Source organism: Eulemur rufifrons, chromosome 8, assembly GCF_041146395.1.
Source record: "Eulemur rufifrons isolate Redbay chromosome 8, OSU_ERuf_1, whole genome shotgun sequence".
Lineage (NCBI taxonomy): Eukaryota > Metazoa > Chordata > Mammalia > Primates > Lemuridae > Eulemur > Eulemur rufifrons.
This window is the reverse complement of record NC_090990.1, coordinates 17,525,809-17,549,791: the sequence shown is the minus strand read 5'-3', so window position 1 is coordinate 17,549,791 and position 23,983 is coordinate 17,525,809. Positions and strand designations below refer to the sequence as shown.

General features: G+C 46.4%; 2 protein-coding genes across 2 annotated transcripts in view; both read right to left on the bottom strand.

Moving 5' to 3' along the window:
• Nucleotides 1–176: 176 nt before the first annotated feature.
• Nucleotides 177–1,677, bottom strand: SH3BGRL3 (SH3 domain binding glutamate rich protein like 3). Its single transcript, XM_069477497.1, has 3 exons — nt 1,538–1,677; nt 771–938; nt 177–639 (listed from the first exon to the last, which is right to left on the bottom strand). Exons 1-3 carry the CDS (start codon nt 1,583–1,585, stop codon nt 574–576), a joined length of 282 nt encoding a protein of 93 aa, XP_069333598.1. The 5' UTR covers nt 1,586–1,677; the 3' UTR covers nt 177–573.
• A 1,528-nt stretch (nt 1,678–3,205) lies between these two features.
• Nucleotides 3,206–23,983, bottom strand: part of CEP85 (centrosomal protein 85) — a 28,475-nt gene continuing 7,697 nt past the window's right edge. Inside the window, exons 3-13 of the mRNA XM_069477496.1 lie at nt 20,465–21,159; nt 19,499–19,632; nt 18,957–19,074; nt 17,306–17,491; nt 11,648–11,800; nt 11,262–11,416; nt 10,089–10,182; nt 8,959–9,009; nt 6,653–6,760; nt 5,288–5,513; nt 3,206–4,915 (exon numbers count right to left, since the gene is read on the bottom strand). Of these exons, the coding sequence (XP_069333597.1) occupies nt 4,755–4,915; nt 5,288–5,513; nt 6,653–6,760; nt 8,959–9,009; nt 10,089–10,182; nt 11,262–11,416; nt 11,648–11,800; nt 17,306–17,491; nt 18,957–19,074; nt 19,499–19,632; nt 20,465–21,159 (2,081 nt within the window). The 3' untranslated portion in view covers nt 3,206–4,754. The remainder of the gene's footprint in view (nt 4,916–5,287; nt 5,514–6,652; nt 6,761–8,958; nt 9,010–10,088; nt 10,183–11,261; nt 11,417–11,647; nt 11,801–17,305; nt 17,492–18,956; nt 19,075–19,498; nt 19,633–20,464; nt 21,160–23,983) is intronic.

Genomic DNA, 23,983 nt, shown 5'->3' with positions numbered 1-23,983 from the left:
ACAAGTATGTGCATGCCAGACATATATCCAAACACTTGCACTCATACAGAGGTGACAGTCCCATGAGGACAGCTCAACTGACCTGCCCACAGAGCTCAGCAGCACAATCACAACCAGCAACCTTACCCAGAGCAGGGACCCAGGAAGCCCAGGCCACAACCAGACAGACACAGTGCCAATGGAATGGGCATTTAATTGTCTCTAGGGTGCTCCTGGGGGCAGGGATGCGGGGCCTTTGGCAGAGCTCTGGCTAATGGAACCAACAGAGATGCCCATCAGCCAGTGCCAGGCAGGGTGGCAGTCCCAAGGCCTGACTGGGAACAGCCAGCATTTGGGGCTGTTGTTTAAGACAATTTCTGAGACTAGTGGGTAAGGAATGTTGCCTCTGAATGGAGGAGAAGGGGCTACAGTTAGGGACGGGGGAGAAGGGGCCTGGGTTGTGGGGGAGGCACTCCAAGGTCAGAAAGTTAGGAATGACAGGGAGTTGGTCACAAGGTCTTTCATGGCCAAGTGAGGACTGTGGGGAAAATGTGGTGACGGGAGTCCAGCGGGGAAACCGTGGGCCAGCCTGACTCAGGCCAGCTTCAGGAACTCCTGCAGCGTGTTTTGTTCCACAGCCTCCACGAAGAGCTCATAGTCCTGGGGGAGGGGAGGGGAGGGAAGGGGCAGTCAGTGCAGGTGCAGGTGCAGGTGGCCCAAGTGCTTTGTCACAGGTCTGACCCTGGCCAGAGTCCTACAACAACCCCCACCTCCAAGCCCCCAGTCCATACCCCACAGTACTGGTCCCCGTTGACAATCTGGGGTGGGGTGGCCTTGGGGTTGCCTGCCAAGGCTCGCATCTCGTCCCGCAGGGCGTTGTCCTGGGAGATGTCCACCAGTTGGTATTGAATGCGCTTCCCATCCAGGATGCGGGTCACCTCGCTCTGCTGGGACTTGATCTGGGGGCAGAGCGGGGCAGGGGTTAGTGGACCAGCTGGAGGATTTATGGGGGGAACCCTGGGCAGGGTGAAAGAGGCTGTGACCAGGAGCTTTTGTCCCCTTCCTCCTACACACACACACTAGGGGAGGGTTCTGGCCACTAGGAGTTGGAGAGTGAGTCAGGCTTGAGGTGGTGCAGGATGAGGAGAGGGACCACCAGCCACGGGGAGGGGTCAGAACGAAGGGAAGTGGGATCAAGCTCAACGAGGGGAAGGCAGGGCAGGCCTGGGTGGAGGCTGGTAAGCGTCCCCCACCCCCAGACACACAGGGGAGGAGAGAAAGAGCAGCATGAGTTCATGGTCAGGGGCAGCCTGGTAGTGGGGGTGCAGGGAATGGGTGCCCGAGTGATGGGGGATGGGCGCAGGCAGCTCATGCCGCGGCTGCTGAGGACCCAGGATGCCCGGTGAAGGCGCTCAGGATGGGCCGCCGAGCCCCGACCCGGGAAGCCGTGGCCAGCACCTCACGGCCCCCCCCGTCCCGCCCCCGTGCTGGGAGCGGGTCCCGAGCTCCGGGACACGGCCCGCGCTCTCCCCCGGCGCCAGCCTGGGCGCTCACTTACTTCACGGGAGCCGGTGACCGACGTGCTGTAGACGCGCAGGCCGCTCATGCTGCGGGCAGACGGACGTGCCGACGGGCGGAGGGGCGGCGGGAGCGGCAGCTGCACTGCCGGGAGACGACGCCGCCGCCGCGCTCGGGAGCGGTTTCCTTCCTGCTCCGCCCGCGAGTCACTGCAGTCGGGACCAATGGGCGGTGCGGGCAGGCAGGGCGGGGCCTGCGCGACACCGCCCCGCGCGCCAGAGGCCCCCTCCCATCCCCCCTTTGTGGCCCGGCGTACAGGGGACCCGTCCCACGCGGGGCCGCCCCTTGTGCAGCTGCACCGCCCGCCCCTTCGGCTCTTCCTTGTGTGGGGCCCACAGTGTGACTCTGGGGAGGAGCTAGGTGGCAGAAAGGCCCGGGAGGGCAGGGGCGAGGGTCTGGCAAAGGCCTCCTGCCCGGCCTCACCCAGGTTTGGTGCATCAGCTCCCCACCCTTGGGCTTTGGAAGGTTTGGGCTGTTTTCAAACCCAAAGTTCCCCCAAACTAGGAAACCTTGCTCCAAGTGACACCCCCGACCCCATACACACCACTGACCCCGAGGGATAGGAACCACAGCAAAGCAGGAGCAGCCCGTGCTTAAGATTTTCCCTCAAGTTCCTCTCCACTCAGGCAGGTTTAGACAAGGAAGAGCGATGGCAGGAGGCAGAGGCCACACCCTAGACAGATGGCAAGGTGAGAGGCCGATAGCTCTGAAAGTTGTGGAGGGAGAGGCTGGTGTCACGATTCTTGAAAGCCTGGGCTTGAGCTGGCCCTTGATAAAGATCCACCTCTGGTTTTGGGGTGATCCCAGCTCAACCCCAACTCCATGCTGCAAATGGCATTCCAAAAGTGCTATTACTGTCAGCAAGAATTCAGGGCTTCAGAGGGCACAGACTCTGGCAACCAGCCCAACTTTGGAGACTTAGCTGTCTGGGGTTGGACACAATGCTTCTCAGAAGTCCCCCCAGGCCGGGCACAGTGGCTCCCACCTGTAATCCCAGCACCTCAGTGGGAAGAGGCCAGCCTAGGCAACATAGTTAAGACCTCGTTTCTACAAAAAAAAAATTTTAAATTAGCCAGGCATGGTGGTATGTGTCTGTAGTCCTAGCTATTTGCAAGGCTGAGGCTGGAGGATCCCAGGAGCACCCAAATTCAAGGTTACAGTGAGCTACAATCGCACTACCGCACTTCAGCCTTGGCGATAGATACCCTGTCTCAAAAAAAAAAGGCCCCCCAAGTCTAGGGCTCTCTGAGGCAAACAGTGCCCTGCTTTGCTCTGGGGAAGCCACTTCCTCACAGCAACCCAGAGGCAGCTGACTTCCTGAGAGGACTGCTGAAACTCCTTTCAGTGACACATTTGCTCTATGACTCAGGGCAGCTTTGCCCAACAGAAAGTGGTGTGGGAGGAGATCTTATTTGCCCCCACAGAACAACAGAGGAGCAGAAGTGATAGAGATCTGGACATGAGGCTGGACCTGCCAAAGGTCCCCTCCTTGCTCACGCTAGGGAACTTGCTAAATACCCCACTTTTGGCTCCCATAAGCCAAAGTGAGGGGTAGGGGAGGGTGGTGCTGATGGAAGGCCAAGGAAAACTAAGGAGTTTGTCAAGATATTTTATTTTATAATGAAAATAGGCAATACAAACAAGTTGACATAACAAAGATTCATATAAATAACCGTTTATAAACTTTATGAGGAAAAATACCCGTGAGCATGGTGGCTGGGCTCCCAACACAGGGTGGAGACCAGCCGGGCGGCTCTGCTTTTAGGAAGCAGGAGCCCAGAGGCTGAAGGGATGGCCGGGTGGGACTGCTCTGAATGGAAGGGATAAGTCACTCCATAAATAAAACACAAACTTGTAAAAACACTTAAGAAGAAGGAGCCTCATTCAGGCTCAGGCGTGAGGTCCAGGATGCTGCCTGCCAACAGACCAAAGCTCACCAAGAATCTTGCAGTGGCTGGCTCTGGGCTCCTGAACTGCTGAGTGCTCTCCCTCCCACACATGGCCCCTGCTTGGCCTGGCTCCAGATCTAGAGGAGGCTTTAGGCTGGCCCAACAACCAGATACAAACAATTGTGAGATGCTCCCAAAACCAGGAGTCAAGAAAAATCAGAAAGCAGAGGGTCTAAAGGCCCCAGAGAAATAAACAAACAAAAAACAAACCCAGAAAACACTGAAAGCTGTACCTAAAGCTAACTTATACTGGGTACTCTAAACTTTCAAGGAGGCCAGAGCGGGAAAGGGAAAGGACACCCCTCTCCCACACCGCCCCAGCATAAGAGAGGCACAGATCAGAAGGCTGGGCACGGGCTCTAGCCCTGGGTGAGGGGGTAAGCAGCTTGACAGTTACCCTGTGGCCTTCTGGGGGAAAATTCTGCCCAAGCCCAGAACCATAGAGAAAAGTTTGCATTCAAAGCCCAGGAAGGGGGCTACCTGGAAGGCCAGAGAACACCGGAAAATGGGGCTGTGCTAAGCACATGGCCAGGGCCCCAGGGCAGCTGGAGAGTGGGGTCTCCTATAAAATGGCACGATAGGCAGATTAAGGAGCCCTGGTTGTAATCCCTAGACCCCCCAATGCTAGTGGGTATGTTGCTAATGAGCAGATTATCCTGGCTTCTGGGAGAACAAGAGTCCTGAGGCAGAAAAAGTGGGATCAGGCCTGAGAAAACCCAGAAAGCCAGCCAGCTCAGTTCCCAGGAAGGCTGGCACATGGGACCTGAGAATTCTCAAACAGCCATTGTTACTGGTACTCAGCCTTTCCAGGCCCCTCTAATGAGCTCTCTAGTCAGCAGGACCACGGTATGGAGTGGGAATGAACATGGATCCATCCCAGAGGATGGAGTAGAAAGGTGAGCAGCCTATTTGTCTCTGATGTCAGCCTAGAGCTAGGAACAGTTTATGAGGACTTACCAGTTGTACCTGCAAAAGTTAATTAGTAACTCGCCCTCAAGAGTGAATTAAGATAACAGGACAAAACGTAATCCAACAAGGCAAAGCCAGTGTGGGGTAGGGTAGGCACAGTTCCCTAATCAGCCCTTGGACCCCAGATGCAGGCTCTTCCCTCCCCTCCAACTCTTCTCTCTGGGAATAGCAGCAGACAGGAGGCAAGAGATTGTCAGGGCAGGAACCTGCTGGACTAGGCTCTCAGCAACCCAGATCTTGCATAGGGGAATACAGCCTATGTCTCACCCCCAGCATTCTTCACTGTGTGACACAGTTTTCTCCCATGTCCTGGGCGTATCTGTCTGACATGGTGGTCCTTAAGTCCTCGATATCACGACGCAGCTGTTGAACCTCTTCTAATTTCCTCTTGATCACATCTGGCTTCTGCAAATCTAGCTGAGTCCCTGGATATTGTGCCGCTGGGGAGAAGAGCATTTCAAGAGAATGTTAGTCAGTGGGGAGATAATTTCATGCAGACAGGCAGTACTCTGAAGCCCACGGTCTTTGGACAAGACACTTTAAAAAAAGCAGCTGTGGATAGTGGGCTGGTAACTTGCTACTGAAGGCCTACTTTTAGTTTGTCCTCTATGAAGATACCCCACAAGGATGCCTGTTTGCAAAACAGGTTTACTGAACACCTACTTTGTGAAACGCATAAACTTCCACAGGGCAGTGACCAAGCCTATATACCCTGTCCACACTACCGTAAGAATGGGAAAGCTGGATGGGAGTGAGAAGACAATGAAGGCTGACTCCTCTTTCCTGGGTCCCAGACTGGCCTGAGGACTCACAGTGAATACCCAGGAGCAGGGAGAGATTGGGGTCATGGCCCTGGGCCCTCTGGGTCACAACGCTGCAGACAGCCTGCAGATCTTGAAGGCAATTGGCCAACTCCTGGTGCAGCTCAAGTGCCAGCTGGCCCATGTCTGGTGAAGATGGAGACCCTGGTTGGGCCTGGCGCAGGTGTTCCTGGAGCGTCAGATTCTTCTCAATCAGGTCCTGGTTTTGCACTGAAAGCTGAGCAGATAAGATGGGCTAGCACGTCAACTCAGGCCCAGGGAGAGCAAGAGTATCTGTGTATGAGTGTGCATGGTGTGGATGTGTATGTGTGGAGGGGAGGGGATGAGTCACAGGTGGGTTCCCCCTCCCCACGTGACCCCTGCCAACAGGCTTGGCGCTCTCCCCACCACCGATATCAGGCCTGGTTCCTCCTGAGAGTAGGTGGGGCCTACAGGGTTCCAGCACTGGAGAAGCAGCCACTCCCCAACCATGTTCTGAGTCATCAGCCTCCAGGTTTCTGTTCAGGAACCAGAGAAGATGCTCCCTTTCCTAGGAACTCTATCTGAAGCCAGTCCCTCAGCCAACTCTGTTAGCCAGGCTATTAGAGAAGGCTTAATGAGAACTGTGAAATCTGAGGAGACACTGGTTTCAATCTCTCCCTGCCACCCTGACAAAAGTGGCCACCAGCCAGCCTGATCACAGTGTATCAGAGGAATGAAGGGGGCAAGAAGGACAATATGAAAGCTAGTGGCCACTGGCTATGCAATTGAAAAAGCTCGGGGCCTGGAGGATCCAGTGCAGGAATGTGTCCTGCCTTTTCAAACCCTCACCTCAGTGGAGTTAGGCTTCACTATAGAGACCAGCTAGTCATGTATGTCCCTCTCTCTCTCCCTGACAGCTTAATCCACTCTTTTTCCCTCTCTACTTTTATTCTGTTTTAAAGAACTCTGAATAGAGTTCCTCCTCCAGTCCCAGCTCTCCACCCACACTGGGCCATGTGATAATCCTAGGTCTAGGAGACTCCTTCTTAGGCACTTGGCCAGTGAACTTGGTTGCCCCCTGCTGACAGCTCTGTTTACTGCATGAGGACCACCAATCCTCTCTCCCCAGCCCCACAAACCTGTGACTGCAGGCAAAGGGAGAGAGAATGACTTTCCACATCCAAAAAACATTCCTGAGTAATTACGGACCCTCTGAAACAGGCTTAGAGCCTTTAATATAAAGGATGAGGCAATACACCTTCCCATTCTTCTGTCCAAAAAGCTCAGTAGGGGCCTCTCAGCACTGGGGCTCTTATGCGGGTAGGGATGGGGAGGGCATACAAAGAAATCAGGTTTGTGGAGACAGTATCAAGAGGCCTAGCTGATGCTGCTCACCTCCTTCACGGCTGTGCGCAGCTGCTGGAGGGCTGCATCCCTCCGCTGGGCCTCTTCTCTCAGGGCCTGGCTTGTTCCTTCTTCTTGAGCCACTTCTTGCTCTAGGCTCTGAATCCCATGGCAAGGTGTTGAGGGAAAACACATCAGGGGTAACAAGTCTGGTTTAGACCGCATCATGCTGGCCTGGACTATATAATGAAGTCCCTCCTTACCCCTACACTGCTGCTAAGAGATTATTTTAGAACAGCCCTGATCTCTGACTTCCCACTTAAACCCTCCTGCAGCCCCTGACTGTGTACAAATAGACACCAGCTTCTCGGCTGGGCCTTCCACGACATTCTGGCTCCTACTTTTCTAGCCGTTATCTCATTCCACGCTCCATACAGCCTCCACTGTAGCCACGCTCAATGACTGCTTCAATGCCTTTGCTTGCTCCTCTTCTCCTTTGCTCAAGCTGCTTTTTTGCTCTGCCTCCAGGAAATCCCCAAGGCCCATCTTAGCCTTCTTCAATCTACATGTCAGATCCAATTCATCCTAATCCTACCCTGCCACTCATACCTCCCTCATGGCTCATGAGGACATCTGCTTAATATTCTACTTGGCTGTGCACATGATTTCTCCCTCTAAACATAACTTTCTTGAGGACAGGGAATGTGTTATTCAGTTTAATTCAATATTTATTGAGCATTTACTATGACAGGCACTGAGGATACTGAATAGAACACCAAACAGTCGCTGTCTTTGAGGAGTTAACAGTCAAGTGTCCTTGACAACACTGTGTATCAAGTGCTTTTGACAGACATGGAAAGGGGTAGGAGAACACACTCACAGGCACCTAATCTAGAATGTGTCGTGTGTATATGTGTGCGCGTGTGTAGGGGTGGTTAGGGTCAGCGGGAGGGAGGTATTTCTGTTTTTTAGCTTCTGCTTCTCTCATTCTATTAGTTATTAATTTTCTCCCATTTTGAAACTGCCTTGAACTAAAGTGTAAAAAATTTTTTTGTATTTTCCCATTTTGTATTAATAAAAAAATATATAACTGCCCAAACACCTCATGATCATGAAATACCCAGGGTGCTCATGATGAATCCAACTAATTCCAGCAAATTCACCTGATATTTTAATTTGCCTAAGTAGTCTCATCATAGATAAATGTAGTATTTAAAATGTTGGGCTTTTTCAACCTTTGTAGAACCTTAGGGTTCCAGGAAACCTACTTTGAAATCCATTAGAAACTCTATGAAAAACCTGGGATTTTTAAATGGGTATATAAAATGCTTGCCAGGCTTCACTGTCTCCTAGAGGACTTGAAGAGGTGAACTAAAAAGACATAACTCAACCCATGTAATGGCAAAGGCAGGACTGCAGCCTTCAGTTGTTCCTCAGAGCAAGTGCATGTCAGGTGTTTTGGTGTGAAAACTTTTACAAAGAACACCTGGGTGAACTTGCTTTACCCAAGATTTTTTTGAGAACCCAATTAAGGGACACTCCCACTCTGGCCCAAAATAGAAACCATGAGTCATCTTTGATTCTTCCCTATTCTTCAACCCCTACTACATCCTGTCAGTCACTGATTCCTCTCAATTTTACCTCCTAAAGTCACTTAAATCTGTCTTCTCACATTTCCTCCCTGCTAACGCCAGGTTCTCTCATCATCTCTCACTAGAATTTCTGCAACAGTCCTTGGTCTTTCCTCTCTCCAAGCTGCCAATCTTCTTCCACACTCAAGCCTGAGTTGCAAAACCAACCATATCACATCCCAATTAAATGCTGTAACAGATGCCCATCACCTACCTAAAGAATAAAAGCTAACTGACATAGTACAAGGCCCTCCCATAGCCTAGAATGCCCAGGTCTCTATTCACCACCATAAATCAAATACTTCGGCAACATCAAACTGCTTGCAGTTCCATGTTCAAACATGCTGCTTCATGCCTACATGTTCCTAATCATGCTGTTCCTATTTGGAATTCCAACACCATCCTGTCCAGCTCCTCTTCTTTGCCTGGCTAACTTATCCTTCAAAACTCAGGATCTCTCGAAACCTTTCCTTGACCTCCCCTCCTCCCACTGACACTTCTGTGCTCCCCCAGGGTAATGTGGGCATTGCTCTCATAGTACTGTGCAAAACTGGTAACATATTTGTATCCTCCTAAAAAGGCTGAAAAGCATTGATCGGGTCTCATTCTTCTTGTATCCCTAACACCGAGCAAATTGCATGGCAGAGAACAAAATTAAACGTTAGCTAAATTCTAGAGGTTCCATCATTAAGTCCTACCCACCATGTCCCAAGGATTCCTACTGACCTGTACTTGTGAGCGCAACTGATCCATCTTTTGCTGTTGCTTCTCCACAATCTGAAAGGCAAAGTTATCATGGAAGGCTGCAAGCACAGGGTTGATGGTGAGGTCAAAGGGCAAAGAGCTGCACTAGGATCTGTGGTCTGGCTATTAGCCCCACTGGCTATAGCCCATTAATAGTGAGACCAGGGTGAAGACTAGTTAGCTCTATCTACAGAAATATAACCCAGACTTCCAATCTTGGCAAACTACTTTCATACTTCTGTGCTCCAATCACAAAGGTTTGTATAGGAATGTATTGTAGACCCATGATTGCTACTGGGGCAGAGGGGACACCCACCATAATGACTATAGGCCAGTGGAATCCATTTTATATATAGCCAGGGCATATTATAGTTCTTTGGGAAAGGACATGACTAAAAATCCAGTTTATTGAAGACTGTCATTTCCAGGGCCGTAATGGTTGTTGGTATTATAACTCTGGTCACACTGTCTTTCCAAAGAGAGACCGTGAACAGGTCTGACTTCCTTTAAGACTGCAGGTGTTTGTTGAATCATTTCTTTTTTCTTTTTTGGAGACAAGGTCTCACGATTTTTGGCCTCGGCTGGGCTCGAACTTGAGATCCTCCCACATCAGCCTCCCGAGTAGCTGGAACTACAAGCCACGCCCAGCTTCTCTGAATCATTTCTTGTTTTTTTTTTTTTTTTTACTAACCTGTGATCAGTTTCATCATCAGGCCCCTGATTCCTTCTTCTCTGCTGAATTGAGAAACCAGGCTACCTCACTGGTTAGAACTCTACCCAATGTAAGAGGTTCTATATGGACCTGAGCCATGAATGAAGCGTACATTTTAGTGCACCATTTTGGGTCATCTAGTCTGGATGTTTAGAGCCATATGCCCCTCCCCTTACTTTTGCCTATATTTTAGATGAATAAAGTTTGCCTGTTATAAGGATGAATATCTAAATGCAAACTTATTATACACGGACAACTTCTCAGAAAAGAAAGAAAAGCTCTTGGTAGCAAATCCTAGGTAGGCCAAGGCCAGGAATTCATGGTTCCTTCCCACAGTTCCTTCAAATCTTCTCTTTTCTCCAAGCCTACCCCCCAATACAGCCTGGACACCCTCAGTCACCTTTCGGAGGGAATCACATTCCTTCTGCCAGGACTCCATTTCCACTTTTGGACCTTCTCCACTGTTGTTCTCCACAGACTGTTTATCTTGCGGGCTGAAAGACAGCAGCCTCTTTAAGAACTTTGAAGTCAGAAGGATCTGGCTTTGAGGAGTTCTGCTATTTATTTTATGTTTGGGACAAGACACTTAAGCCCTTCCAAGCTGTAGCTGTTGTAATGTAAGGGGTGCCACACAGAAGCCGCTCAGTGTATATTAGTTTTCTTCCCTGGGGCCAGAATCTATACAGTGTGACACCAATTCTCTACCTGCCCAAGGCTCTTGTATTTTGATTTGATATTTAAAAAATAAACATTTATCATATGTATTTAGATTATAAAAGTCACATACATATACATTCTAGAAATTCTGGAAAATACAAGAGCTCCTTTTTTCTTGGTACACATAGTCTGGGGCAAAGCTAACTTTGTCCCCTAACCCCACTTCTGACTCCAACTAATGGTCTCCTTCCATGGGTCTCCACAATCACTTACAGCATGGCCCTCTACTATGATAAACAATAGGAACATTATGGTTAAATATGGGATGAGAAATCCAATCTACCCTATTAGAAATTGGATTTGGTCCAAGAGGCTGTTGAAGAATAGCCATTATTTTCAGAAACTGCTATTAATATGGAAGAGGCTCCCAAGACACTAGGAGAATACATTATAGCATCTTGTTTTGTTCTCAGAACCTGTTATGGCAATAGAGAGCAATCCCTAGGGCTGAGGACAAACAGATGTTCCTGGTAGCCTTTAGCTTATTAGGTTCAAAATACAATAACCCTCAGTCCTCAGCACCAGTATCCACTTTTGAAAATTATATATAGATACCTAACTTCTCAGTTTATAAAGTGCTTTCATTCATTAACACATACATACTCAAGAACTACTATGTGCTAGGCACTGGGCTGGATCCTTCCAAAGGATACGATAAGCCTCCACTGCATCCCAAAGACATATTCCCTGCCTATAAGCAGTTTTCCTATTATTCACAGTCCAAAGAAAAGGAAGCTCAGAGAAGTAAAATGATTTGCTCAAGTCACCCAGTTACACAGATAAGTGAGCTGGGCAGCCAGGACCAGAAACTAGCCCTCCCCTCCACTCCTTTCCTCAATCCCACAGGAGTATTTACCTGTGTTTAGTGGAGGAGAATTCTGCTTCTCTCTGCCTCAGAGTTTCCAGTTGAAACTCCTTCTCTCTGCAGATTGCCTGTGTCTCCTCCAGCAAACTCTCCAGCTCAGTCAATTTCTCCTGCAGCTCTGTGCTCTTCAATTCAGAATCCTTAAGCTGAGAGACAGGATCCCATGCTTCCGTCAATAAGCCAAGGAAGGGTTTGGTTACCTCAAAAAATTTGCAGTCCAGCTGCAAATCTGACAGATGTGAATCTGGACATGACTGCTTTGGGATTCTCCTTCCTTTCAGGAAGCCACAGGGTAACTGCATACAGCAGATGCTGAAGAAGTTCCCCTACTTGGCCCCTCCCTGATTGCCCCAGGTATGCCCAGACATTGCTGCTACCTGTTGGCTCTGCTTCTGATGGTCTTCCAGTGTGGGCAGGTCAGCCAGGTAGCGCTCCAAGGTCTCAATACGCTGCTGCTTCTCTCTGTTCTGTTCTGATTCCTTCTGACATTTCTTTTTCAAATTATTGATATGTTTATCACGACCCTTGACCTAGGAAAAGACATGTTAAGACTCTGTCTCCATTCATTCCTCTAGGACCTTGAACATCAACTTTTGTTGAAGTGACCACTGCTTCTGCCTGTGGAGCTGTGAATGTTGTTCTACTACAATGAGGGCAGGAAGAGGATCAAATTTTGCCATTTGGGATTAGCGCAGAAACTGCAGAGATAACAAACTTCAACTTTCCAGTCAAAGGCAGAGAATAAGGGCTCCTCAGGCAGTTTTAAAATTGATAGTGCTTCTGTTATATAATAAAGAATTTATTTGGACTTTGTCCCAGGTTCCTGGGAGGTAACCTCTAAGCCCTTGTGATTTCCTGAATAACAGGACAAGAGCAGGCCAGAGCCCACCATGAATAAATTTATGCTAATAAGGCCGGGCGTGGTGGCTCACACCTGTAATCCCAGCACTCTGGGAGGCCGAGGTGGGTGGATTGTTTGAGCTCAGGAGTTCGAGACCAGCCTGAGCAAGACTGAGACCCCCGTCTCAACTAAAAAAATAGAAAGAAATTATCTGGACAACTAAAAATATATATAGCAAAAAAACTAGCCGGGTATGGGGGCATATACCTGTAGTCCCAGCTACTCGGGAGGCTGAGGCAGGAGGATCTCTTGAGCCCAGGAGTTTGAGGTTGCTGTGAGCTAGGCTGACGCCACAGCACTCTAACCTGGGCAACAGAGTGAGACTCTGTCTCAAATAAATAAATAAATAAATAAATTTATGCTAATAAGATGACTGAGAATGGGGGCTGTTCTACTATGGCAAGGGGGAACGGAAGGGACCTTGAGTTCAATCATACCTACATAAATGAAACTCTAATAAAAATTCTAGACACCAAAGCTCAGTGGAGGTTCCTGGTTGGTGAACACACAGATGTGGTGTGTTTACATGCCCTGATTCCATACGGAGAGGGCATGGAAGCTCTGCTTTCAGGATCACCTGAGACCTCACCCAATGTCTCTCTTCATTTGGCTGTCCTGAATAGTACCCTTTATAACTGTGGTCCCCAAGCCCTAGGCGTGGACTGGTATTGGTCCATGGCCTGTTAGGAACCAGGCCACACAGCAGGAGGTGATTGGCCAGCAAGCAAGTGAAGCTTCATCTGTATTTACAGGTGCTCCCCATTGCTCCATCATTGCATAAGCTCCGCCTTCTGGCAGATCTCATAGATTCTGAGACTCTCATAGGCATCAGATTCTCATAGGAGCACGAACCCTACTGTAAACTGTGCATGTAAGGGATCTAGGTTGTGTGCTCCCTTGTGAGAATCTAATACCCAATGATCTGAGGTGGAGCTGAGGTGGTGATGCTAGCGCTGGGGAGCGGCTGCAAATACAGATTATCATTAGCAGAGAGGTTTGACTGCACGATAAATGTAATGCACTTGAATCATCCCGAAACCATTCCCTCTTCACCCCCCACCAACTGTGGAAAAATTGTCTTCCATGAAACTGGTCCCTGGTGCCAAAAAGGTTGGAGACTACTGCTTTATAATAAAACTACAATCATAAGTTTAGCGTTTTCCTGAGTTCTGTAACTCATCCTAGGGAATTATTGAACCTGAAGAGGTCATGGAAACCTACAGATTTATAAACAGTTGGTCATAAATGTGTGTAGCCTGGGGACCCCAAGATTTGCAGTTGGCATCTGAAATAAACAGTCTTATCAGGGACTGTGCCCTTAAACCTCTGGAGTCTGATGCTAACTCCAGGTGGTCTGTACCAGAATTGAATTGCAATAGTATATACAAAACTTCTTGAAAGACATATCACCAGTCTGGTCTGTTCTGGTGAGAAAGGTAATACATTCTTCCCTAAACACTATACTGATAAAAAACCGAGCAATCATCTGGTAGGGCTAATAAGACTTGAGAGGAAGAGCTGTGTCCATTTTGCTAATTATCATATCCCTAACACACAGCACAATGCTTGGCATAGAGCAGGTACTCAATGAAGATTTGGTGAATGAAGACTATTTCTTTATTATTATGCTTTTTTTGGCTTATGAACAAGGAAGCTGGAGGAAGCAAGAGAGAACAGAGAGAGTGATGCAGGTCAACTAATGTCAAAGAAGAGGCACAGGCCTAATTTAGTGCAAAGATATGACAATACTAAGAAAGATCCCTGAAAATCAGCCAAAAGCTTTACCCCCAGGTCCAATCTGTACCTGTAAAGCTCTGAACCAGTGATTCTCACATTTTCATATGCATCAAAATCATCTGGGAAGCTTACTAAAAATGCTGATAAACAACTTTGAATTTTAAAAAATGGTAAACTGAACACAGGTATTTATTAATATCTCTTCTCCCTTCTAAAACATCTTTAAAATGACAGGAAGAAAATAAAAGCGCTAATCTAAAAGACAACAGGGGAGGAAACAAAAGGTTTACAAAAGATTTCAACATGTTTTCAAAAGATGGGCCAAAGAGTTGAGTGCAATGGCTCAGGCCTATAATCCTAGCACACTGGGATACAGAGGTGGGAGGACCACTTGGGCCCAGGAGTTTGAGATCAGCCTGGGTAACATAGTGAGACCTCATCTCTACAAAACATAAGAAAAATTAGCTAGGTGTGGTGGCACATGCCTGTAGTCCCAGCTACTCAGGAGGCTGAGGTGGGAGGATCACTTGAGCCCAGTGAGGCTCAAGAGCTGCAGTGAGCTATGATGATGCCACTGCATTGCAGCCTGGGTGAGAGAATGAGATCCTGTCTCTGTCTCAAAACAAAAAACAGGCTGGGCATGGTGGCTCACACCTGTAATCCTAGCACTCTGGGAGGCCGAGGTGGGAGGATCACTTGAAGTCAGGAGTTCGAGACCAGCCTAAGAAAGAACAAGACCCCCTCTTTACTAATAGAAAAATTAGCCAGGCATCGTGGCGCTCAATGTGATTTGAGAGGCTCCTGTAGTCCCAGCTATTGGGGAGGCTGAGGCAGAAGGATCGCTTGAACCCAGGAGTTTGAGGTTGCTGTGAGCTAGACTGATGCCACGGCACTCTAGCTCGGGCAACACAGTGAGACTCTGTCTCAAAAAAACCAAAAAAACAAAAGATGAAAGTAAACATCGGGTGCAGTAGCTCACGCCTGTAATCCTAGCACTCTGGGAGGCCGAGGCGGGAGGATCATTTGAGCCCAGGAGTTTGAGATTGCTGTGAGCTAGGCCGATGCCACAGCACTCTAGCCTGGGCAACAGGGTGAGCCTCTGTCTCAAAAAAATAAATAAATAAAATAAAAATAAACAAACAGAGGGGAATAAGGGGATAAGTGACTTGGAACAGAGGTACAGTGGGAGTTACAGACAACACGGATGACAATGTGCCCCTCACAAGTCCTAAGAGCCTCTAAGCTTGAAGCACCAGGTAGCTACAGAGGGAGGTATCAGCCATAGACCTGACAAATAGGGGAATTCACTGGAAGTCTATATCCAAGTTAGCAGATACCACCCTCACTCTGGGCTTCTCCAACAGGAGATTAGAAGTTTATTCTCTGGAGAAATCAAATGAGATTCTTGACTCAGGGATACCAGTCAGAGCAGAGAGACAGGGTGAAGTACTAGGTTGAAAACAAGTATAAGTAAAAATCTATGTATAGAACTGTGGGACTCTAAGCCCAATCTCCTTCCCAGCACCAGGAATCCAAAGGCCAAAAGCATTCCTGCACCCAGCCTCCGCACCAGGAAGCAGGCTGAAGATTGTTCTTTAGAGGGCGAGAAACAACATCTAGATTTCAAGTTCCCGAGTGAAAAGGGCAGTCTAAGTCTGATCCTATAGTGAAGTCCAACAGGCAACTACCATGAACCCAGGGCTTTCATCTAGCTTTTAAATGCTTCTTTCTTAAATATGAGTGCCCACTCATTCAACGAAAAAGCCCCTAACGTGAAAGACACCAAAACAGAAAAAAAGGATCTGAAAGAAATAAGAAACGCTATAAGCAGATGTAGACATCCAAAAAACCTATAATCAATTTTGTCAAAGATGAGATATTGTATCTATGAAACAAAAACAGATGTCTAAAATTCACCAAAGAAACGCAAGAAAAACATACTATTCAAAAATATAGCCATCCCCCTGTATATACAGGGGATTGGTTCCAGGATCGCCTGCATACATCTATTAATAAATCTGTGCATACTCAAGTCCCACAGGCAGCCCCACGGAACCTGAGTATATGAAAAAGTTGGCCTTCCATATACTTTGGTTTTGCATCCCCTGATGTGTTTGGTTGAAACAAATTCCCGTATAAGTGGACCTACACAGTTCAAACACGTGTTGTTTAAAGGTCAACTGTACAGAGGTATGTATCAGGACAAAGAGAAGAGTTGAAGAGATATCATTGTGGGGTTGGACTAGGGTACAGAACTAGTAAATTTTTATTATAAACCTACTGACATTTCATTATTTAACTTAGATACTATTTTGTATTAAAATTTTCTTTTTTAACAAGCTTTCTAAGTCTTTCCTGTACCAAGCGCACCAACATCCCCTGCGAGCTTGTTAGAAATGCAGGATCTTAGGCTCTTTCCCAGAACTACTGAATCTGGATCTGCATTTTTAACAAGATAGCTAAGTGATTTTTAAACACATTTGTTTTGATACAAGTAGTCCAGAACTAAACTACCAAACTGGTCCCCTAAGAACATATGCTTTAGAGTAAGCTGTGAATTGAGAGGTACCAACAAAACCAAAGGATTTTTTTTTTTTTTTTGAGGCAGAGTCCCGCTCTGTCACCCTGGCTAGAGTGCCGTGGTGTCAGCCTAGCTCACAGCAACCTCAAACTCCTGGGCTCAAGCAATCCTCCTGCCTCAGCCTCCCAAGTAGCTGGGACTACAGGCATGTGCCACCATGCCCAGCTAATTTTTTGTATATATTTTTAGTTGTCCAGCTAATTTCTTTCTATTTTTAGTAGAGACAGGGTCTCACTCTTGCTCAGGCTGGTCTCGAACTCCTGAGCTCAAACGATCCGCCTGCCTTGGCTTCCCAAAGTGCTAGGATTATAGGCATGAGCCACCGCACCCGGCCAAAACCAAAGGATTTTACACTAGCTTCTCTATTGACTAATCTTTTCCTAAGGCAATTCTAAGAGCACCGGCAAAAATAAACTCCCAAACTAGCTGTACACATGGAATTTTTCTCTACTTTTTAGATAGAGTGAAGAAAAAACAGATTGAATAAACACAAGTATTTTAACATCTTATACCAGTGCCATCTTATATGACTCCTCAGGCTAGTTTTCTACCCAGGCCAGCTGGCAGCACATCACAACCTGGGACAGTGAGAGACTATACAGTATTCCCTGATCGTGGTAGTTTTGTGGAGCCAAAGCAGAAAGGAGGGGTTCCATTTCTAACAGAACGGTTCTATATGAGAAATCAGTGGAGGGTCTCACCCAATTGGCTTCACTTGGTCCCAGGAATAGGGGCCAGAAACTGCCCAGGCTTTGGAAGAATGAGCTGACTGCCAGCTCCTTTGTGAATTAGATAGTTATCAGGTCCTCAGCTCACCCTTTCTTCCTGTTTCTTCCCCTCCTCGGAATGCTTCTGCAATGCCACTCTGAGCGACTCTCTGATGAGCTGGACTTCCACTTCTGAAGCAGACAGTTTCTTTTCAAGCTCCATCTTTTCTTTGCTCAAGGCTTCTGTCTTCTGTGCAAACTGTGCACGTAAGAAAGTGTTCTCTCGCTGCAATTCCTGCCAGAGAGATTCTCAATATATAATTGTTCCCTACTCTTACAATCCCATGTACTTTACTTACTACCAGCGCACTTCATGGTCAAATATTACCTTTCTCCTAGAATGTCTTCAAGCAGGGCTTCTCACAGTGTGGTCCTAGGACTAACAGCATCAGCTTTACTTGATGCTGGAATTTGTTAGAATGCAATTTCTTGCGTCTAACACCTCGGCCCACTGAATCGGAAATTCTAGGGATGGGTCCCAATAATCTGTGTTTTAACAAGCTCACCAAGTGATTCTGATGCCTGGTCATATTTGAGAACCACTGTCTTAAAGCAATACCTGAAGAGTTGCAGTATAATGGAAGGGACACACGATAAGACATCAGAAGACCTGGGCTCAAGGCCTGTCTCCCCTCCACTCATTCTCTATATGATCTCATGTAAGTTCTTCCTCCTTGGATTTCAAATTTTTTATTAGTAGAGGACTGAACTAGATTTTATCTAAGGGCCCTTTGCACTCTAATATTCTGATTCTGTGAGATGGAATACTGCCTTAACAGGTCTACTGGGCATCAAAGCCAGTACTATAATCTGTCAAATACCCAACACTCAAAAGTCCAAACTGCAAGCCAGGCACAGTGGCTTAGGCCTGTAATCCTAGCACTTTGAGAAGCCAAGGTGGGAGGATCCTTTGAGGCCAGGAGTTCAAGACCAGCCTAAGCAACATTTCAAGACCCTGTCTCTACCAAAAAAAAAAAAAAAGAAAGAAAGAAAAAGAAAAATTAGCCATGCGTGGTGGTGCATTCGCCTATAGTCCGAGCTACTCAGGGGGCTGAGGCAGGAGGATCGCTTGAGCTCAGGAGTTTGAGGTTGCAGTGAGCTATGAACATGCCACTGCACTCTAGTTGGGCAATGGAGTGAGACCCTGTCTCAAAAAAAAAAAAAAAAAAAACACAACCCCAAAACACTCCCAAAACAAAAAAAAAAGACAACAGCAAGCCCAAATTGTCAACAAAACAGGCTTGTTTTCAAGGTTTCAACCCCCACTGCCATTGATCTCAGTGAGAAAATGTTTATCTTTAGTTATACCTAGACATGGAGGAATAAATATGAGAATGACTCTAAATTCCCCCATTACCTTTGCCTCTCTCTCCATTTGGCCAGGGCTGGCAGATTAAGACTTCTCGGAACATGACCCAACTCTAGGACCTTAATATCTACCTTGTTCTGCCTTCCTTTTCTTCCAAGTATGTCCTGACCACCAAAGCATCTGGACTTTCACCTGGTACTACCCTCAAGTCTTTTCTGTTCCCACAAGGGCATGGCAAAGGTGCTTTATAATTAGGATGCTTACTCTCTGAGGGCAGGGATACCTACATCACTTGATCCCTTTTGTATCTCCTGGATCTAATGGTGCTAAGCATAGGAAGACATTAAATTATAATGACAAACAGAATGCCATGCTGGTTGCCAATACTTACTTGTAGCCTCAGTAAGCAAACATCCCCAAAGGGGGCAGAGCGGCCCAAAAGTGCACTGTGGACTTGTAGTTCACTCTCTCGCACTTTCTGCTCCAGATGAGAGATGTGTTTCCTCTGCCTGCAAAAGCCAGTAGAATCAGGTCTGGGATCCTGACACTAACCCCCTCACAATATGAGTCTCTACTCCCCTTCAACGGATGAGTTCAATACCTACTATGTAAGCAAAGACCTTGGATTTTGGATGTCACTATTTTGCTGAAGGAGGGATAACAAATGAGAAAAATGACTGAGGGGAAATGAGGTTAAGACTGGCTGAAACAAACCGGCTACTGCCTTTAGTCACTCCCTAGAGCCCCTGCATAGATACACAACTGGCTTATCACATTAGACACAAGACCAGGCTGCTTAACAATCTCTAGCATGAGGCAAGATGTGGGCCTAAACAGAGGGGGATGCACTGCCCTTAGGAAGACTTCATGAGGTGCCCTGAATGGGGCCTGGGAGAGTAGACGCTGGGTCTTTGGCACCCTCTGCACACTTACTTGTCAATGAGAAGCTCCTTTTCCTTCAGAAGGTGTTCATTACTGTTCAAGATGCTGATCCATTGTGCTGGTTCTAAGACGGGCAGTGAAGGAGCAAAACCAGCAGGATGGTGGCAGATGGCTCCATTCTGAAGCTGAAAGACAAGCAGGCACAGAGGGGCTTGATCTTGACCCACACATACCTGAAAACAACTGAGCAGTACTCAGCTGGGTCTGTGGTCAAGGCCCAGCCTGGCTCAGCCTGATAAGGCCCAATGTTTATGAAATAATTTTAGCTCTGATGCATGACTGGAAAGAACCTGTCAGGGAGATTTCTGCCAACTGAACACTCCCTGCTCAGAAAGGCTCTAGTTTCTAAGAAAAGGTCAGTTATCTTTTATTATCTGACAACAGAGGCAATTCAGGAGCTAAGATGTCCTCACCAACCAAGGAAGGAGAGTATGTCTGCTCCCTTCCTTCTCAGTCTTCAGCAGCATAAGGACTTTTTAAAAGAAAAATACAAAAGTGGTACAATGGAAAGAAAACAGGGATTCAAAGATGGTTTTTAAACCCTAGCTCTGCCACTTACCAGCTTTATGAACCTAGACAGATTACTTGGTAAGATCCTGGTAAGTTTCTACATTTACCTCATCAGTGTGCTACGAGGATTAAATAAAATTCTGTATGTGAAAGTACTTAACTTATGGACTGTAATATAGTTAGTATGCAATCACCCTTAGTGTTCTACATTTTTGGGTTTTCCCTTGTAACTCTCTATTTTGGCGAACCTATTTAGTATTTAATCAGACCACCAACAGATTTAATGGCCAACAGCTCACACAAGCCTTATACTGCCTACAAACATCTTCCTTCTTTCTTACAAATGCCAATGACTTTTCCTTTAAAGTCAAAACTTACAAGATAAGAACTATAAAGTTCTAGGAACCACAAAGAACCTTCTAAATCCAAGGAAAGAAGGGTCTCTACCTGCATTTGCTCCATCTGTAAGCGGATCAATTCCAGCTGCTGCCGACAAGTGCTGAGTTCACAAGATTGCTCGTGGGGATGCCAAGTATCAGGACTCGGCTGCCATACCTGAGAAGGTAGAGGCTTGGAGAGCCCAGGAGCAGGCTGGAGTCCCAAAGGGAGCATCCCGCTGCTGCTAGGGTGTGGTCCATTCCGCTCAAATACTGCCCCGCTGCCTGGTGCTTTCTTGGCCTCAGGCAACACTTTGTACAACTCCTTGTTCGTGTCAGTTCTTGGGTTGTGTAAGTGGACTCGGTAGTGAGGATCTGAATAAAGTGTCTCCATCATTGCCGACTGATTGAGGGTAGATTCCATGTTAGGAATATCAAACTTCCTCACTTGTTCCTCTCTTTCATGGCCCACTGCTGGAAACCAGGACTGCTCAATTCCATTTTCTCCAGCAGCACCACAGAGATACACGAGATCTCTAGACAGGCCCGGAGAACGTTTCATTGCACCGAGGTCTCCATTTCTTGTCATCCCCACGCTTTCCGCCAACCCTGACAAAGGGAGTTTGGAGGAAGAGGGTCCAGCAGGTATAGAATTTGGCTTGGCAGGAGAGGTCCCTAAAGTAGAAGGCATCACATGGGCTGTTGGAATGGTTACGTGGCTTTTGATGGGCTGGAAGGAAGGACTGCCACTTGAGCTGCAAAAATCTGTGGAGAGAATAGTCTTCCATAAGTCAAAATTAAAGCAGCAAGCTTTCTTCAGTTTGACTGCTATGCCAGACATTCTCTGCCTGTCCTGAGACGAAGCAGAGAGAGCACTATCATCAGAAGTATCAGGCATGGCAACCTAACTGGGAGATGTGTTCCAGGATCGCAAATGCCATGCACATGGTAAACCAACAAAAGGCAACAATGGCTTCACTTTTAACTTACATTCTGTCCTTTGTACTTGAATAAAATATCTTGCCAGTCAACAAACACAGCTGAAAACCGAACTTTTAAAAAGAATCACTTACTTAAGGGAAATAGATTAAATCCATTCCCACTCTTCTGGAAGCTGGGCAACTCTAAGCTATAATCCAATCTAATAGTATCCTTTCCAACGGCTGCTAGAATCCTCTGTGACTTCCAAAGCCCCTAAATCTAAACTATTCAAAGAATAAAGCAAACTAGATAGTCTTGCTCAGTATCCAGGGCAGGGAGTATGGCATCTGAGTCAGGATTCTGTTCTCTCTCTCTTACCCCAGACCTGACTGCCTGGATATGTGAAGTTATTCTTAGTAACTCTCAGGTTTCACTGTAGCACACTGAGCACCCTCAAGTGGCTATACTATTTATTTTGCCTTTCACTTGTCCCCTTGTGTGTACTCAACTGTGATTTTTAATATTTTCTTCGGACTACATTTATGTTTCCTTTGGCCCCTGCCTAGTCTTGGGAGACAACTCTCTGATTAGCCCTACTACAAAAGGTTCGCATGTCTACCTATCTACAACTTTCAAGTGCTACTCTGAGGAGGACAAGGTCACAGAACTAATGTGCCGGGGCAGTGGGCTGCAAGCAAACAATAAGATAGGAATGTAAGGTAACACATTTATGACATTTAGCAAGCAGAAAACTAAATAAGGAGAAAAGGAATGCCAACTTCTTCCCCTTCCAACTATATCTAGTACTCTTTTCTAAACCAAGCACATCTACCATGGAGCAGAGGGACTACCGATTTGTTTCTCTTTTTTCTCCCCACCAACAGACAGAACACTAAGATAATGAGGACAGATACTATAAACTTTCCCAGAATTATATGAGTATAGATCAGCTACCATCTTCTCACTAAGCAGCTCCTTAAAAACATGGGCAGGCCACCTCACACCTGTTAGAATGACAATTATCAAAAAGATGAAAGATAAGTGTTGGCAAGGATGTGGAGAAAAGGAAACTCTAGTACACTGCTAGTGGAAATGTAAATTAATACAGCCACTGTGGAAAGAGTATGGCAGTTCTGCAAAAAACTAAAAATAGAGTTACCATATGATTCAGCGTTTCTACTTCTGGGATCTGAAATCAGTATGTCAAAGAGATACCTGCACTCTCATGTTTATGGATTCATTATTCACAACAGCCAAGTTATGGAATCAACTGATGAACAGATAAGGAAAATGTGGTATATATACACAATGGAATATTATTCAGTCTTAAAAAAAGAGGGAAATTGACATTTGCAACAACATGAATGAACCTGGAGGACATTATGCTAAGTGAAATAAACCAGGCACAAAAAGACAAATATTGCCTGTTTTTACTTATATGTGGAAGCTAAAAAAAATTTAACAGAGAGCAGAATTGTGGTTGCCAGAGATTCGGAAGTGGGAGGAATGGGGAGATGTTGGTCAAAGGGTAAAATGTTTCAGTTAGACAGGAGGAATAAATATTTGGAAAAAAAAAACCCACAACTGAATATGTGCAAGCCTTATCCATATATGTAGAGTATCTAATTTCCTATACGCAGATGATCTTGGGGATATATAAAAGGCACACTAAAAAACAAATCAAAAAAGCTGAATAATTTCTGATAACATGCATCAGCCTCTCAGGACGAAGAAAAAAGGAAATTACTGAAAAAAAGGACATAGTTTTGAAGTCCCGAAACTTAAGTATAGGACTAGTTAACAAGGTTAAGGTAAACTGGTGGACACAGAGACTTCTAAGATTAGTAAGCAATCTACTTGAAATCCTCCATAACAGCACCATAGTATCAGCTCTCACCAAGGGTCCCTGGCTCCCACAGTGTAATTATGGAACAGAAGAATGTGAGATTGTGGCACATGAAGGGTTGCTACTGTGATGAACTTAGCCAACACCTAATTCCATTTTCCACCCACAGAATCACTTTCTCTCAAGACTCACAAAATTCAGTCTTGAGCCCGTAGCCCCTGCTATAGTTTTGAATATGTCTGTCCCCCAAAAATTCATGTGTGGAAACTTAATTACCAATGTAACAGTATTAAAAGGTGAAGCCTCAAGAGGTGATCGGGTCATCAGAGTGGAGGCCTCATGAATGGATTAGCGAGAGTGAGTTCTCACAACAGTGGGTTGTTATAAAAGTGAGCTTGACTCATTCTTATGGTCTTCTGTTACAAGTGCTTTCTTGCCCTTCTACTTTTCCACCATGTTATGATGCAGTATGAAAGTCCTCACCAGAAGCTGCCACCATGCTCTTAACTTTCCAGCTTCCAGAACTGTAAGCCAAATAAACTTTTCTTTAAAAATTACCCAGTCTCAGGTATTCTGTTATAGCAATAGAAGACAAATGAAGACAATCCCCCCCAAATAATGCCAAAACCAAAGCCAAGGAAAAAAGCACAAACTGACCCAAAAGAAGGTGTTTTTTTCTAATTTTCTATAGATAACAGACCATGCACACTAGAAAATTAAGGTGAGGTCTTTGTCAGCATCTCTCACTTGTCTATCAAGTTTATTTATTTATATTAAGGAAACTGCCTGATTCTTAAACTGTGTTATAAAAAGTCAAGTTAA

What these genes read in the sequence shown, in the direction of transcription:
- SH3BGRL3 (XM_069477497.1), bottom strand. Translation starts at nt 1,585, where the DNA reads ATGAGCGGCCTGCGCGTCTACAGCACGTCGGTCACCGGCTCCCGTGAA. An exon ending in CGGTCACCGGCTCCCGTGAA is followed by an intron (nt 939 to 1,537) that starts GTAAGTGAGCGC and finishes CTCTGCCCCCAG; the next exon opens with ATCAAGTCCCAGCAGAGCGA. An exon ending in ACGGGGACCAGTACTGTGGG is followed by an intron (nt 640 to 770) that starts GTATGGACTGGG and finishes CCCCTCCCCCAG; the next exon opens with GACTATGAGCTCTTCGTGGA.